The 14038-nt window shown below is 48.6% G+C and overlaps 5 protein-coding genes across 5 annotated transcripts; 2 read left to right on the forward strand and 3 right to left on the reverse strand.

Annotated features, from left to right (window-relative positions):
* The first annotated feature begins 80 nt into the window (after positions 1-80).
* Positions 81-1140, forward strand: VE01_08854 (uncharacterized protein). Its single transcript, XM_018278273.2, has one exon. The coding sequence runs from the start codon at positions 250-252 to the stop codon at positions 1033-1035; it is 786 nt and encodes a 261-aa protein (XP_018126925.1). The 5' UTR covers positions 81-249; the 3' UTR covers positions 1036-1140.
* VE01_08855 (uncharacterized protein) lies at positions 1073-2118 on the reverse strand. The gene has a single exon (XM_018278274.2). It carries the CDS (start codon positions 1972-1974, stop codon positions 1165-1167), a length of 810 nt encoding a protein of 269 aa, XP_018126926.1. The 5' UTR covers positions 1975-2118; the 3' UTR covers positions 1073-1164.
* Positions 2119-2826: 708 nt separating this feature from the next.
* VE01_08856 (uncharacterized protein) lies at positions 2827-6666 on the forward strand. Its single transcript, XM_018278275.2, has 5 exons — positions 2827-4784; positions 4833-5740; positions 5791-5870; positions 5972-6125; positions 6181-6666. The coding sequence occupies exons 1-5, from the start codon at positions 2854-2856 to the stop codon at positions 6504-6506; spliced, it is 3399 nt and encodes a 1132-aa protein (XP_018126923.1). The 5' UTR covers positions 2827-2853; the 3' UTR covers positions 6507-6666.
* A 421-nt stretch (positions 6667-7087) lies between these two features.
* On the reverse strand, positions 7088-8394 carry VE01_08857 (uncharacterized protein; the record flags this gene model as incomplete). The annotated part of the gene is made up of 2 exons (XM_018278276.1): positions 7088-8164; positions 8218-8394. The coding sequence occupies 2 exons, from the start codon at positions 8392-8394 to the stop codon at positions 7088-7090; spliced, it is 1254 nt and encodes a 417-aa protein (XP_018126924.1).
* Positions 8395-12555: 4161 nt separating this feature from the next.
* On the reverse strand, positions 12556-13380 carry VE01_08858 (uncharacterized protein; the record flags this gene model as incomplete). The annotated part of the gene is made up of 2 exons (XM_018278277.1): positions 12556-13091; positions 13176-13380. 2 exons carry the CDS (start codon positions 13378-13380, stop codon positions 12556-12558), a joined length of 741 nt encoding a protein of 246 aa, XP_018126917.1.
* Between the last annotated feature and the right edge of the window lie 658 nt (positions 13381-14038).

Here is a 14038-nt window from a genome sequence, read left to right on the forward strand (position 1 = left end):
AGAAGCTTGTAAGTACATCTAATGCGCGCTGCCCACCTGCTCTTTACGTCTTGCACGATCAACTCCGCTCAAATGGCCAACAGATACCAAAGACGAAACAGCCGCTTCCAAGCCAACCCCCACTTCACAAACACATATGTCCCCCGCCACCGCCCGCGCCCACCCCCCTACCAACCCCCCACACCAAACCACCACAGCGGTCCCTTCATCCCCACCCCTTCTTTCTCCCCAGACCACCATTTCCAGGCCATGAACTCCATCCTCGCCGAGCGTGCGTACCTCCTCTCATCCCTACAGCGGGAAGACGTCCGCGCGACAGCACTCCTCACAGTCATCGCGGACCTCAATGCGCGGATGGCATCGGGGCCGCCGACGCGCGGGAAGGAGAGGAAATTGATCAGGAGGGATTTGGAGGCGAAGAGACATGCGGCGGATGTGAGTGTGAGGCAGGAGAAGAGGATTTTGCAGAGGTTGGGGGAGGTGACGCTGGTGATTCAGCAGAGGGAGAGGTGGTGGAGGGTGGAGAGGGAGAGGGGGATGGGGGGTGGCTTTGGAGCGGAGGCGAGGGTAGAGGGGGGAATGGGTAGGAATGCTTGGGGGGGTTGGAATGGAGCTGATGTGGTTTCGTGGAATGGTCAACAGGTTCAGTATGAAGGCCAGCTACAAGGATATTATGGTGGTCAGGGATGGGTCCAGCAGGTATCACCGCCGGGGTATGTGATGGTTACTCCGCCAGCATCGACGGAAGGTGGTGGGATCATAGGTTGCAATGACTGGCAGTTTCCAGTTCCGGTTGACAGCTCCAGCGACTGGAATATGTCTCGAATCTCGGGGGCTGATGCGATGGAGCACAAGCCAGTGCGGGTGGCAAGATCGGATTCAATGGTTGAGGTTGCAGCAGGTCGTAGAAGAGCGCAGAGCAGCATGAGCATGCCGGATTTAGGCTCCAGCTCATGGGGAGGCGACTGTCCCCAGTACCTGGGTTATTATTCTCCAGGATGCTCGCCGGAAATGACTGGTGGATCGGTCAATTAGCATACATGTGCTCGAAGACACGATGGAATGAGAAGCGCGCTTGTACTGTATTGCATATTTGTTGTCTTGGGTATATTTACAATAGTAACAGCACATATTCATCCGCTCCAATTAACTCTCGTTTCTTCGTCACTGAAATTCGCCAAATTCCCCATCATCGAATCCAAGATCCCCGATTGAACCAGGTGCAGGCGGAGTTTGCGTCTGGCTTAGCCTTTTCTGCGCCTTCACATCCTGGGCACTTGGAGGAGGGGGTAGGAAACCCGCTTGTGCATTCGGCGGTGGTGGCAATGAAAACCCTCCACCAGAAGAGGATTCGCTGCCACCGCCGCTCGATGATGCGCCCAAAGATCTCCTGCCCTTGCCTGTCTTTCCACCAAGGTTCACAGTTATAGTCTGCCCTTCCTTGAGGCTGAAGTCGCGTTCCACTTTGCTAGCATCTGCATCCTTCTTCGCAGGCCTACGCGGGTCTCCAGCCACGACATCAAGGCCAAGTGTCTTGCGAATTTCCTGCAGCGCAACACTGAAGTCAAAAGCATCCGACCTCTCCTCAAACCCAATTCCCAACCCTGCTTTCCTCCCACTGGGGTCTTGGACCCTGACAGCAAAGAACCGACTCGAGTCCGCCACCTGCTCCACCACAGCCGGCGTCGTATACGGCGCCGCCGCAAACAGCTCTCCTGTCTTCGGATCCTCGAGCAGGATATCAGCCTTCAGCTTCTCGCCGCCTTGGGGGGTAGGTATCGCGGTTTCGAGGATGCGGAGGCGGGCGGTGAAGATCTGGCGCGACACGGGAGAGGTCCATGATGCGGCAATGTGGCCCTTGCTGGATGCTGGGGGAGGGGGGTTGTAGACATGGACGGTGGGAGAGAGGAAGAGGATGCGCTGGATGGAGTCGGGAGGGAGGCGGGTGGAAGTGGTGGGGTCGATGAGATCCATTGCTTCGCGGGGCTGCAGTGGATGTTTGGCGTGAGGCTTTTTCTACAGTTCGAGCTGGTTGTTTATTGGCATAGCGGTTTCGAGCGAGTGGTTAAATTCAATTTATCTGAACGAATGGCGCGGTCTTTCCATGCGAGTATGCTGTGAGAGGTGACATGTTTGAGATAGCACATGGCGGGGTTAGGTAGGCGGCCGTTAGCGTCAAAGCTTAATCTCACGTTTGAGCTACAAAACGAGAGAGATCACCATAATTGTCACCTCAAACTCACTAGCTACCCAATTCACGCCAGGAATTACTTGAAGCGATTCACATCCCAAGTAGTTACTGATGCCAGGAGTTGGCTCTTATGGGCCTAGTAATGGAGTGCAGAGATATATCCTCCAGCATCTCCCTATTATAATAGTGCTTGCACCTTTCGCACAACACTTCATTCACGTTGAGTTTGAACTAAAATTTATCAATGTGATATCCAAAGATCATTTTAGCTCAACAACTGTAGTAAAATTCTTTCTCTTCAAATTATTTTGCTTTTTATTGCTGCCACGGTGCTATTTCTCTCGGTTTCTACCCTTGGACTTGCGAAACAAGTCAAATCTTCAACCCTCTCTGTTTATTTCCAATTACTGGCTCCCAATGAATTTACCTTTGTGGTAGATCCTCTTATACTGCTCACCTTTTTTCTAGCTATTACCTGATTTCTCATTAGTGATAAGATCTGGGCCTCCAGTCCTATCACTGTTTCCTCTGAACTCCGGGTCTCTTACAACACCACAAGCTGGTCTCCGCCCAGGCAGCTTTTACCGTTACTCTTGTCCCGTCACTGCCATTTGGGGCCCGACTTCGAAGGGTACCTCTTTCATCGCAGGATTTCTGTCACGATGGAACAATCTGGAACAGAACGTCATACTCCACCGACCACCCAACCCAGCCAAGGTCTATCAAGTGGCGAAGATATCGAAGATGAAAGGCCGCCAAGAGGGGGTTTATTCGTAACCCCAGATCCTGACGACGACATAAGAATGCAGGGTCACACTGAAGAACCCATCAACCATCCTCAAGTTCCCAACCCACACTTGAACGGCCATGACCCAAATCAACGCATTCGTTTGGCACAGGAGGCCATGAGACGGGAGATTTTACTCAAACGGAAATCGGGGACGGAATCCATCTTTGATGGAAGCGGCAGGGTAAAGATCCAAAGATCAAACCCCAGCACCGGATCATTTCATGGGGAGATTCCATTCACAGAAAATGCAGATCACAACGAGGAAGACCATTCCTGGATGGACGCGGATAATGATGGAAGTAGCACCGATGAACGAGAGGCTCTATTGAGGAACATGAACGCTCTGGAAGAGGCAAGGGAGAGGAACAACGGAGAATTGACTGGTAGCCAACAGCTGGAGTACCTCCAAGCCAGCCAGCGCCTCCACACTGCATCCCGACGGCTGCAAAAAGGCAAATCATCCTCTGGGCTAAGCATAGGAACAGCTGACATGCATGTCGATCCCATGAGCGACGATGATGATGCCGGAATATACCCTGAGATGGCGGAAGGGCTTCCAGATTTCACTTCTCAAAGCGAACCACTACTGGTGACGGCTGGAGGCCAAGCGAAACCACCACGGAAAAAAACCGTAAAGAGGACAGCACGAGACGTCCATAGCTCAAAGCAAGCTGCAAAGACAGAAGCTGCTGGAAATAGAGGTCGTGCACCAAAGAAAAGCAGGAAGCAGCCAGGCACTGTTCCCACAGGCGTCCACAAAACCACCTATAAAAGCAGGATGAGAAATAAATGGCCAGAAGTTGATGATACAGTACAGAAGCTCCTGGCAAGCCTCATTCAAAGCGATACTATCAAGGAGCGCATGGAACAAGGCGATGTTGAAGAAGGTCCTGATATCATCACAAACAATAAGGCCAGTCAGCTGAGAGAACTTCTCAGCAGCATCCCTCGAGATTATGACGCTAACAGAGCAAAAAATGAGAGAAATACATTGAATGAAGCATCGAAATCATTTGGTCATGGGCGAGTCAAAGCGAAAAATGGGAAATGGCTTCTGGTCGGCATGAAGACGCCACTGTACCATCACCAGCTACTGGCAGCAGATTGGATGGTTAGACGTGAGCTTTCCTTGGATCGGCCTCATGGGGGTCTATTGGCGGATGCTATGGGTCTTGGGAAGACTGTGTCGACTTTGGCCACGATGGTAGGAAATCCGCCGGCAGAAGAGGACATCGCAGAGATGAGAAAGGCTACGCTCATAGTAGTCCCGGCAAGCTTACTTTCACAGTGGGAGGCCGAAATTAAAGTGCATGTCGACGAGAAGATATTCCAAAAAGTCATGCCTTATAAATCGTCTTCAAGAATATCTACCAACATTCTCTCAGACTGTGATATTGTGTTGACGAGCTTTACAGAAGTTGCGAATAGCTGGCCGTTTCCAAGCTCTGTGGAAGACAAGGCTGATGCAAGTCTATTGGGAGAGGATGAGTGGGCCAATAATCGCGATTCCCTGAAAGGCGACTTACAGCGAGTCAAATGGTATCGAATTGTCCTGGATGAAGCTCAGGCGATCAAAAATTATAGATCACGGACTTCAATAGCTTGCCACAAGCTGGACTCAACTTACCGATGGGCTCTTTCAGGCACTCCCGTCTTAAACAGCCTCAACGAGCTCTATCCATATTTTCGCTTTCTTCGCATGAACTGGGCAAGCACTTTCCCTGTTTTCAAGAAAAACTTTGGAGATCCTGATGCCAACGATTCAACTAAGAGACTGAATGTCATGCTTAGTGTGATTATGATGTGAGTAGAAAAGTAATACCGGAGTGTACGTGGGCTAATCAATAATAGGAGGCGAACAATTGGATCCACAATACTTGGACGTCCTTTGGTTCAGTTGCCGCCAATTCATCCTTCTCTGCAGATTTTGAATCTCAGCGGAGTGGAGAGGGCAATCTATCGCACATTGGAAGACCGTTTCCGGGGAATGATGAACAACCACTTCAAGGCAGGGACGGCCGAAAAAAACTATGGGCTATATTTGACACAGCTTCTGAGGCTCAGGCAAGCCGCATCCCATCCTTTTCTGCTTGAGAGATGCATCAAGGACCTGTTCGATGCCGAGGATTTGCTGGGGCTTAAGCTCAGGCTAAAGCGTCTTAAGAAAGACAAACGTCCAATTTATGAGCAAATCGAACTCTGGACTTCAAAGCCTGCAACAAACAACGAACCGAAGCAAAGCGGTGACAGTGTTTCATTCGGGCGTTCTGACTTTGGAAACAAGTTCGATTTCGAAGGGTTTCTCAGTGAGGCTGATCACGAAAAGATCTATGCCCGCATCGTTTGCATTCTTTGCTCAGACCTACCTCAGGACCCTGTTAAGACAGACTGCGGACACATATTCTGCAGGGCCTGCCTTGAGGGAAACATACACGCACAGGCGGCTACGTTGGAGTTCGATTATACGGCTTGCCCAAAGTGCGAGAAAATATTCGAGCATTATGAGCCGTGGAGAAACCCTGATTCAAGAGGTAGCGATGACGGTGCTGGCTCTGAACGTTCAGATCCTTCATCAGGCCAACCCACCACACAAACTTTCAGAAGAAAAGATGCAAACTATAAGCCACACATCAAGGACTCAGAGTGGCTAAAAACATGCATCGAAAACCCTAAAAAGCTTCTGCCGAGCGCCAAAACCATTGCCCTCAAGGCTCAAATTCTCCATTGGGTACATGAGGCACCAGATGATAAAATCTTGGGTAAGAACATTCCCCATTTTTGGCCTTCCGTGCTGACTAACTGAAAATAGTATTCACGCAATTTCGAATGATGACAAGGATCGTGGGTTTGCTCTGCGAGAAGGAGCGCTGGGGCCACGTATATTTCACTGTAGGTCTTGTCAACCCGTTTCCACGGATTTCTGTACCCATCCTATAGATTTATCTGTCAGATTCGTAGCCACAAGCAGGTATAGCTAACACATGATCCAGGGCGATATGAACATGAAACAACGAACCCATGCAGTTGAGCAATTCCACACTGATAAGAAAATCAAGATCATGATCGCTGTTCTGAAATGTGGCGGAGTGGGTTTGAACCTGAAATGCGCCAATCGATGCATCACCATCGACCCCTGGTGGAACCGTAAGCAGTCGTCCTTCGCTGATTAACTACCCAGAGTAACTGACGCATCTCATAGACTCTGTGGAACAGCAAGCATTTGGTCGTATCTTCCGGATTGGGCAAATGAAGGAAACTCATGTTGCTCGATTTGTTGTGAAGAACACAGTCGACATGCGAATCCTAAACATGCAGAAGGAGAAGATGGCTGAGATTGACGGAGTCATGATAGAGGCCGGAAAGCCCCTTGATCCACTGAGTATTGAAGAAATGGCGAGCTTATTCGGTCACTTGGTGAAAGGTGACGATGGAATCACGCAGGTGGTCGCGGATTATGAAAGCGAGGCGGAAAGTGACGGGGACTATGAAGACGAGGGCCAGGTCGCTGAGGAGATTGCCGAGTAGCTGAGTGGCTTACGAAGGGGCTTCGGTCCATCGATTGCCGAAGAGGGCGCTGAGTGGGCGCGTGTTCGGGGAAGAGGTTTCGTTGGATCGGTCATTGAGGAGAGCGCCGAGTGGCGAGTGGTTCGAGAAGGAGTTTCATTTCGTCGATCATTGAGGAAGGTGCCGAGTGGGCGAGTGGCCTGGGGAGGGGTTTCTTTTGATTGATTATTGAGAGAGGTGGCGAGAAGGCGGGAGTTTCAATTTTCTGCAATTGAAAGGTGGCTGGCTATTCTCGTTTTCTGGGAATAAATGGTCGGGGAGGAGGAAGGGGGGTTTCAGTTTCCAATATTCTTTCCATATGGCCGTTTACCATACAGACAACATAGGTTTTGCCACCGAAATATTCTCTCTTTTATCATTCTCAACACGCGGGTTATCCATCGATGGAACTATAACCGCCGCAGCGATTCACGGGTACTGACATAGGCGACCTTACTTTAAATCAAACAATAGCTCAATCATCATAACTTTCTAAATTTGACTCGCTGTCTACGTGAATATATCCTTGGGCGAGATATGTGCAAGCCCTAACCAGCAGAACGTCATGCAGCGGCCTTCTTGCTCTTCTTCGATTTGGACTTTTTGTTCCCTGACGCCGTCTTCTCCGCCACATTTCCTGCATCGGTGCCAGACCCTTTTCCAACATCCTCTTGCGCAACCTCTTGCTCAGCCATCTCCTTCTTCTTTAATGCTCTCTTAACTGCCTCTTCTCTCTCGACTCGCTCAATCAGCTTCTCGCTCGCTTGCCAAAGCTTTTTCGCAGTCTCTTCATCCCTAACATCTTTCCTCGCCAAATCGACTTCTATACACTCTTTGATTAACTTGCCTCCGTTGCCCCTCCCCAAAGTCACATCCATAGCTGCATACAGTAAACTCTGCGCTCCTTGCTCGGCACTCTTCAAGAAAAGCCAGGCTTGGTGCCACAGGAGCACATAGAGTGCCAGCCCCCACAATGTGCCCCTACTTAACCAACGTCGCATTCCAGAAGTCCGTGAATATCCAGGGTCAACGAATACGACACGAGCATTCATGGGAAGGCCGTCTGGGCGTTTGTATGCATCCAGATGCTTCTGGAATGCCTGGCCAAATACCATCAGGGCCAGCTTGCTTCGCGCATAGGCCTTCCCTGGGCTCCACTTTTTGGCGTCAAGGGCTTCTTCTCCATCTTCCAACACCGGGGATGAGATATAACTCGAGCAAGTTGTGAAGAGAATCCGCACGTCTCTGTCCGGAGGCTGTGCTCGTATCGCAGGGCTCAAGATACTCAACAGATGGAAATTAGCCAGATAGTTGACCATCCATGTCTCTTCGATTCCTTCATTCGTCAGAGCCATTGGTTTTCCTGGAGGTGTTTGGCTGGCGGCACAGAGGACGATCATGTCAAGTCGCCGAGGCGGCGCATTGTCAATCCATTTCGTGGCAAACTTTCGTATACTGTGGGTCGAGGCAAGGTCAACTTGCTCCGCATATATTAACTCGTTGTTTGTGCGCGTTCGGAGGTCTTCGATGTAGTCGACAATAAAGGGATCTGATGCCGGCTGGCGGGTGAGGAGAACGATTTGAGCGCCTCGCTGGGCCAGACCGAGTGTCGTCTCAGCACCAATACCGGTTGTACCTCCCTGTATTCTAATTAGCATGTGTGTTTTACTCTCTTGTGGGTAGGCAGCCGAACCGTTACTATCACTACTTTCGAATGCAGCTGTCGTTCCGCGAGGTTTGTTGCCCCCCGACAGTACAGCTTCACCAACACAATGACCGCAACGAGTGCGACGATCTTTAGAATATTCCAGTAGTCAATATCAAAAGATATGCCATTGAATATTGCCTCTGCTATAAGCGGGATAATCATCTTGTCGGCGGTCGAAGGGTAGGGTCAACGCGCTCAATAACAAGTCGGAGAGGCGGGCATGGGCGCAAATAGATGAACTCCTAACTTGGCCCTTATAGCATGTGCACCTTCCAGTGACTGTGAGGTACCGGTCTGGGAATTAAATATCAGCTGGCTTTTTTGTCGTGGTGGCGGGGGTAGGTACGCGTAAATAAAAATCTCGGAAACCAGGCAAGGCCAACATGACGTTTGTGGACTATATTTAGGTATTTACACTAGCGAAACCTGGGGTAATTTAGCGCCACTTGGAAGGCCTTCGATGTTGCCGCACCATATCTCAACGTCACCTCCTCCTGTTATCGTCCTGTCCTACGACCATATATATTACGGCGTGATGTCAAATTCAGATGAGGAGGAATACACGATACCCCTCCAGGATCAACGCGCCTTTGGAGCAGGCCTGAAGCGCAAGCGCGTACAGTTTGTTCGGTCGAGCGAAACGACAACCGCCACCAGCAAGTCCGCCACATCGTACGGCCACAGCGTTAGCAAGACTTATCTAGGTCTTGTCCTTCCACAGTCACAGTCTTCTGATGGTTTGGAGAAGCAAAAATCGAAGACAGATACAAGTTTAGCAGAAACTGAACCGCAAATATGCGAGACATGTTCCCTTCCCATTCCTCCAATTCCTTCATCGACTCCTCACGCTGCACTTCTCGCTCATCAGCTCAGTCTCCCGCACTCCCATCCACCCTCCTCTCTATCACGGCATAGGACCGGTGTCCGCATGTTACGTGACCAAGGCTGGGACCCTGATGCCAGGACAGGCCTTGGCGCCCATGGAGAAGGGATACGATATCCAATCAAGGCCAAAGAGAAGAATGACAAGCTGGGTATAGGCGCCACAATGCCGAAGCCGAAGCGCGATGTACTAGAATTAAGTCGAGGTGTTGATCAAGCAAAAACCGGGAAAGAGAGGGATAATGAAAAGGGTAAGAAAAAGAAGGGCTGGGTGAAGAAGACCGCAGAAGAAGAAAAGCGGAGATCGGACAGGCTGCAGCAACTATTTTACGAGAGTGAGGAGGTATCCAAATATTTACGCTAAGCATTGTAGTAGCTCTGTGATACGAGGCTACCTATAAGAGAGGGGTAAGAAGAGGTCTTACGATGATCACGTAGCAACGATGTCAAATGTGAGGGTTGTAAAGATGGTTACATTGGTTTGTGTGGATGCTACTATTATTGCTAGCTTTTACGAGAGACTCTCCTGACAGATGGCCAGGAGCCTGTCCCCCCCTTCCTCCAAGGACGCTCCCGTTCTGATGATTCCATTCCAGCGAAATTGTAGCATTCGACGTTGTTCTGACCATATTAGACAGGAGCCCAGTTCACTGAAACCTGCGACATTAAGCAAGCCTACATTATGCAGTGTTCGGCACAGATCGATGATGACCTGAGCTGATCCAGATCATGATCTGGATCAGACCTGATCTGTCGTGATTTTGGATGACCTGAGCTGATCCAGATCATGATCTAGATTATACAGATCATTGCCAAGAGTTACCAAGAGTTGCCAAGGCCACACAGTAGACGTAGAATTAAATCTGTAATACCCAGTCTAAATTCCATATTATGACGATTACTACTATCACAATGAGCGACTCTGAGTTATCAGATTTACCGCCAGATCATGAGAGCTATTCTCAAATAGAAGAGCCATTGTTACCACTTCTTATACCTCAACATACCCCTATTCAGCCTTCAGTCGAGGCAGTTGATGTATCGTTATCTGATATACTTCGACATCCAACAGTGGTACTACCACTAACGTCTTCGAAGCTATTTACAAAGGGCTTATATCGTCGGGAAATACTTGATACTCAGCCTCCAACTATAAGGATGGCATGCCTACAACCAAACTGTAACTATTCAACAGTTTAAGGACTACAGCTACTGTCAACGGGTAATTTATGGAGGCATTACTCTTTGAAGCATCCAACAGTATCATATGCCCTTAAAAATGAGAATAGACAGTCGTCTAGTACGTCAAGTAGTACATCATCGTTCTTCAACCCACGCCCATTAGCTATTTCAAAGCAGTCTAGTAATCCTTTGAGATATAAGGAGTTATTACTACAGTTTATTGTGTCAAATAATCTATCGATACGCCTTGTTGAAAGCTGTTCGTTCCGTGAATTAGTTCAATTCTTAAGCCTAACGACTATATCAATATCTACTCGTACGCTACACCGAGAACTTTAGCGTCAGTTCTCATACCACCGAGGCCAGCTACAACTCGAGCTTAATTCTCATATTAAGAGAGGAGGCCGGATATCAATAACAACGGATGCATGGTCTGCACGGAATTATACAGACTACGCTGCTATTACAGCACACTAGATCAACGATAAATGGCAGCAGAAGTCTAAAGTACTCGACGTTATACATCTTCAAGAGCCTATCCACAGCGGCGAATATCTAGCTCAACAATTGGCACTTGTAATAGATGATATGGGTATTATAGGAGCTGTCTTTACCTGTACAAGAGACAACGCTTCAGCTAATACTGTTATGCTTACGGAATATGAGAAAATAGCTAGAGACTAGGAAGTGACGACGCAACAGCCATGGACATTTAGAGTCAAGGAAGGAGACGTACGATGTATAGCCCATATCATCAATATCGCTGTTTAAGATGCTCTTAAGACTTTAAAAGCTGCTCCTGCTGAGCAAGCTGAAAGTTATCGGTGTGAGCAAGGAGCTGCACGGATTCCAACAAGCTCGTCTAAAAGCAATATTGAAGTCAAGAATACCCTTGGTAAGCTACGAAGGCATATCTACGTATTTAGGAATCGAAGGTAATGGAAAGATGCTCTTCAAAAGCAGACTATTGCTGCTGGTCTAAAGAAGCTACAATTATCACTTAATATGCCAGTCCGGTAGAACTCAACGTACGACATAGTTTCAGCCGTCATCAAGCTACAGACCCTAATTACAGCAATCTGTGCTACTCAGCAAATGGATCTAAGTATGAGAGATATTGCTCTTATACCAGAGGATTGGATAACACTTTACGCTCTTTAGAACTTCTTCTATATATTCGTTAAGCCGTCGTAGAAGCTTCAAGCAAGTGCATATCCAACGCTTAACTTTGCAATTCCTCAGTATCTAAAGATGATAAAGAAGCTTAAGGCTCTATAGAATGAGGTTGGTATATCATTAACAATTAGTCTAGCTTGTATCGCTGCTTCTAAGAAGCTTAATGAGTATTATACGCTTGCTACAAATCATCGATGGAGTCATTCAGGGGTAGCTACGATTTGTGATCCGCGCATGAATCTCAACGTATTTAATAGTCTTTAGCCAAGTAATACTGAAGAAGTCAAACGGAATAGAGTAAAGCAGCAGTTCCATGACGTTTTTATTCAGTACAGAGACCGCTAATACTTCCTCGAAGAAGAGCAGAGGGATGCTGAAGCTAATTTACCACAATTACCTACAGAACCTGACTCCGACGACGATTTATATATTTCTCATAGTATCTACCAAGAACCAGAATGGAAGCGCTGGCTTGTTGAGCCCCGGCCAGGTCCAGCAACAGATATTCTCAAATATTGGGCGGCAAAGCAGTATCAGTATCCAATTATTGCTGCAATTGCTCGAGACCACTTAGCAATTCCCGCAACATCAGCTCCGTCAGAGCGGGTCTTTAGTAATGGAGCTGATATTCTGACGAAGAAGAGGAATAGGCTCTCTCCTGAAACACTACGATATTTACTCTGCTTACGAGACTGGGGTCATATACTAGATACTGAAGAGAGCGAAGCCGAAGACGCCGATGACGAAAGGGAGGAGTAATTAGATCTATTATTATACTATTTTAAGCCTCATTTTTTTAAAGATCTGGATCATGATCTGATCTACCTGTCAAATCTGAGATAGATCATGATCTGACCTGGGAGGGCTCCAGATCAGATCTGGATCATGATCTGCCGAACACTGACATTATGTTTCTTGTTTATAGCGAAGACCAAAGAATTCAGGCTTGAAATTTTATTTTCGTATATATATATTATTATTTAGATGTTATTTTGTACATCCTAGTGACATTGACATGTATTCCCTTTGACCATGGCGCTGCTCCAGCGGCTGCAAGGACTAGGATATACGAACACTGTGTATTCAGTGCTCCTTCTTATCCTTCTTGCAGTGAGGGTGGTGTGGCTCTCTTTCGCACTCATCGTGCTTTTTGAACCAAGGGCATTCAGGTCTGCCCCTGAACTCCTCTGGGCAATCTTCACCATGGTGGTCACCCTTGTGATCGCCCTCGTGGTGGCCATCGTGGTGACCCTCGTGATGGCCCTTGCGGCCACCCTTGCGATGACCGTGGCGATCGCCCTTACGGTCTCCATGGCGGTCACCGTGGCGGTCGTCGTGGTGTTCATTGCGGTGCCTGCACCTTTCCTCCTTGGAGTCCTCGTGGCAGTCATCATGCTTGTGGTCATCGTGATCACGATCGTGATCGCGGTCGTGATCGCGGTCGTGCTCGTCGCGGCAATCGGGATGCTTGGGCTCCTTCTCGCACTTCTCCTTCTTGCCCTTCTTGCCCTTCCTCCCCTTCTTGCCCTTCTTCTTCCTGTGCTTGTCCTTCTTGCGGCGCTTGCAGTCATCCCTGTCCTTGTGATCTCTGCACTCGTCGTCGTGATCGTCCTTGTGGCCTGATGGGCGTCAGCGCTGACAAAACTCTAACTATACCTTGCCAAAGTAAGGCAGTCGTTTGTTCAAAGGCAGAAGAGACTCACCACCGCGGGGCTCGATGACATTCGCCTCCTCATTGTCTTCCCTCACGGACACCTGACGGAAGGCCTGGATGGGAACACATCTGGCCGCATGCTGGGAACCTCCCTCGATTGAGACGAGTCCATCCTCACACACAGCCGCCGGAGCGGCCGACACGAGGAAACCGCAGACAGCGGTAACTGTGAGAGCCAATTTGAAGGACTTCATCTTGGAATTGTTCGGTGGGAAGAAAGTAGTGGCACGATATAGTTGATATCCAACGAGTGTGTTTTTGAGAAGGAAACAAAGTGAAAAGGAGGAAAAGAGTGAAAGGGGTGAATCACCCCCTTATATAGGGGCAATAGCTCACATCCTTGGGGTACTTAGCTAATTAAGAGCTCCTTGCGCAGGAAGATGATAACTCTTGTTACGCAATCATGGGCAGTTCCAAACATGTAACCCAAGCAGTGTAAGGCAGTATAATGTGTACCTTCCTGGCCTGAGCATTAGGAACCATGGGGTGCTCAGAACATGTGTCGCCTGACCTATCAAACCACTGTAAAGATATCTTATAAATTTTAGCCTATAAATTTATATGGTGGTTGAAGTAAAAATCGACGCATTGTTCCAATTTCGCACCCCATCGACGCAGGTATCCACTTACGCACCCCATTTATACTGAGCTGTGTGGGTTCAGCAGTCCCATACCAGGCAATGCGCCTTCCCCTAAACCGAATAGTCCGAGCTGTCAAATCGTAAGAAGCCTGTTATGTTGCAGGTTGATATATATATTTTCAGTTGGGGTGTTGCCATGTTGACTGTTTAGTGCCGGTGGCACGAATCTGAATAGGGGACCGCCCCATGCCACGCCCAATGTCATCCCATC

This window comes from Pseudogymnoascus verrucosus, assembly GCF_001662655.1.
Source record: "Pseudogymnoascus verrucosus strain UAMH 10579 unplaced genomic scaffold scaffold_51, whole genome shotgun sequence".
NCBI classification, from domain to species: Eukaryota; Fungi; Ascomycota; class Leotiomycetes; order Thelebolales; family Thelebolaceae; genus Pseudogymnoascus; species Pseudogymnoascus verrucosus.

Bases quoted from the DNA above. Each gene is read 5' to 3' on its own strand.
- VE01_08854 (XM_018278273.2), top strand. From the start codon at position 250: ATGAACTCCATCCTCGCCGAGCGTGCGTACCTCCTCTCATCCCTACAG.
- VE01_08855 (XM_018278274.2), bottom strand. From the start codon at position 1,974: ATGGATCTCATCGACCCCACCACTTCCACCCGCCTCCCTCCCGACTCC.
- VE01_08856 (XM_018278275.2), top strand. From the start codon at position 2,854: ATGGAACAATCTGGAACAGAACGTCATACTCCACCGACCACCCAACCC. The intron at 5,741-5,790 runs GTAAGAACATTC...AACTGAAAATAG, and splicing joins ACCAGATGATAAAATCTTGG to TATTCACGCAATTTCGAATG. The intron at 6,126-6,180 runs GTAAGCAGTCGT...CGCATCTCATAG, and splicing joins CATCGACCCCTGGTGGAACC to ACTCTGTGGAACAGCAAGCA.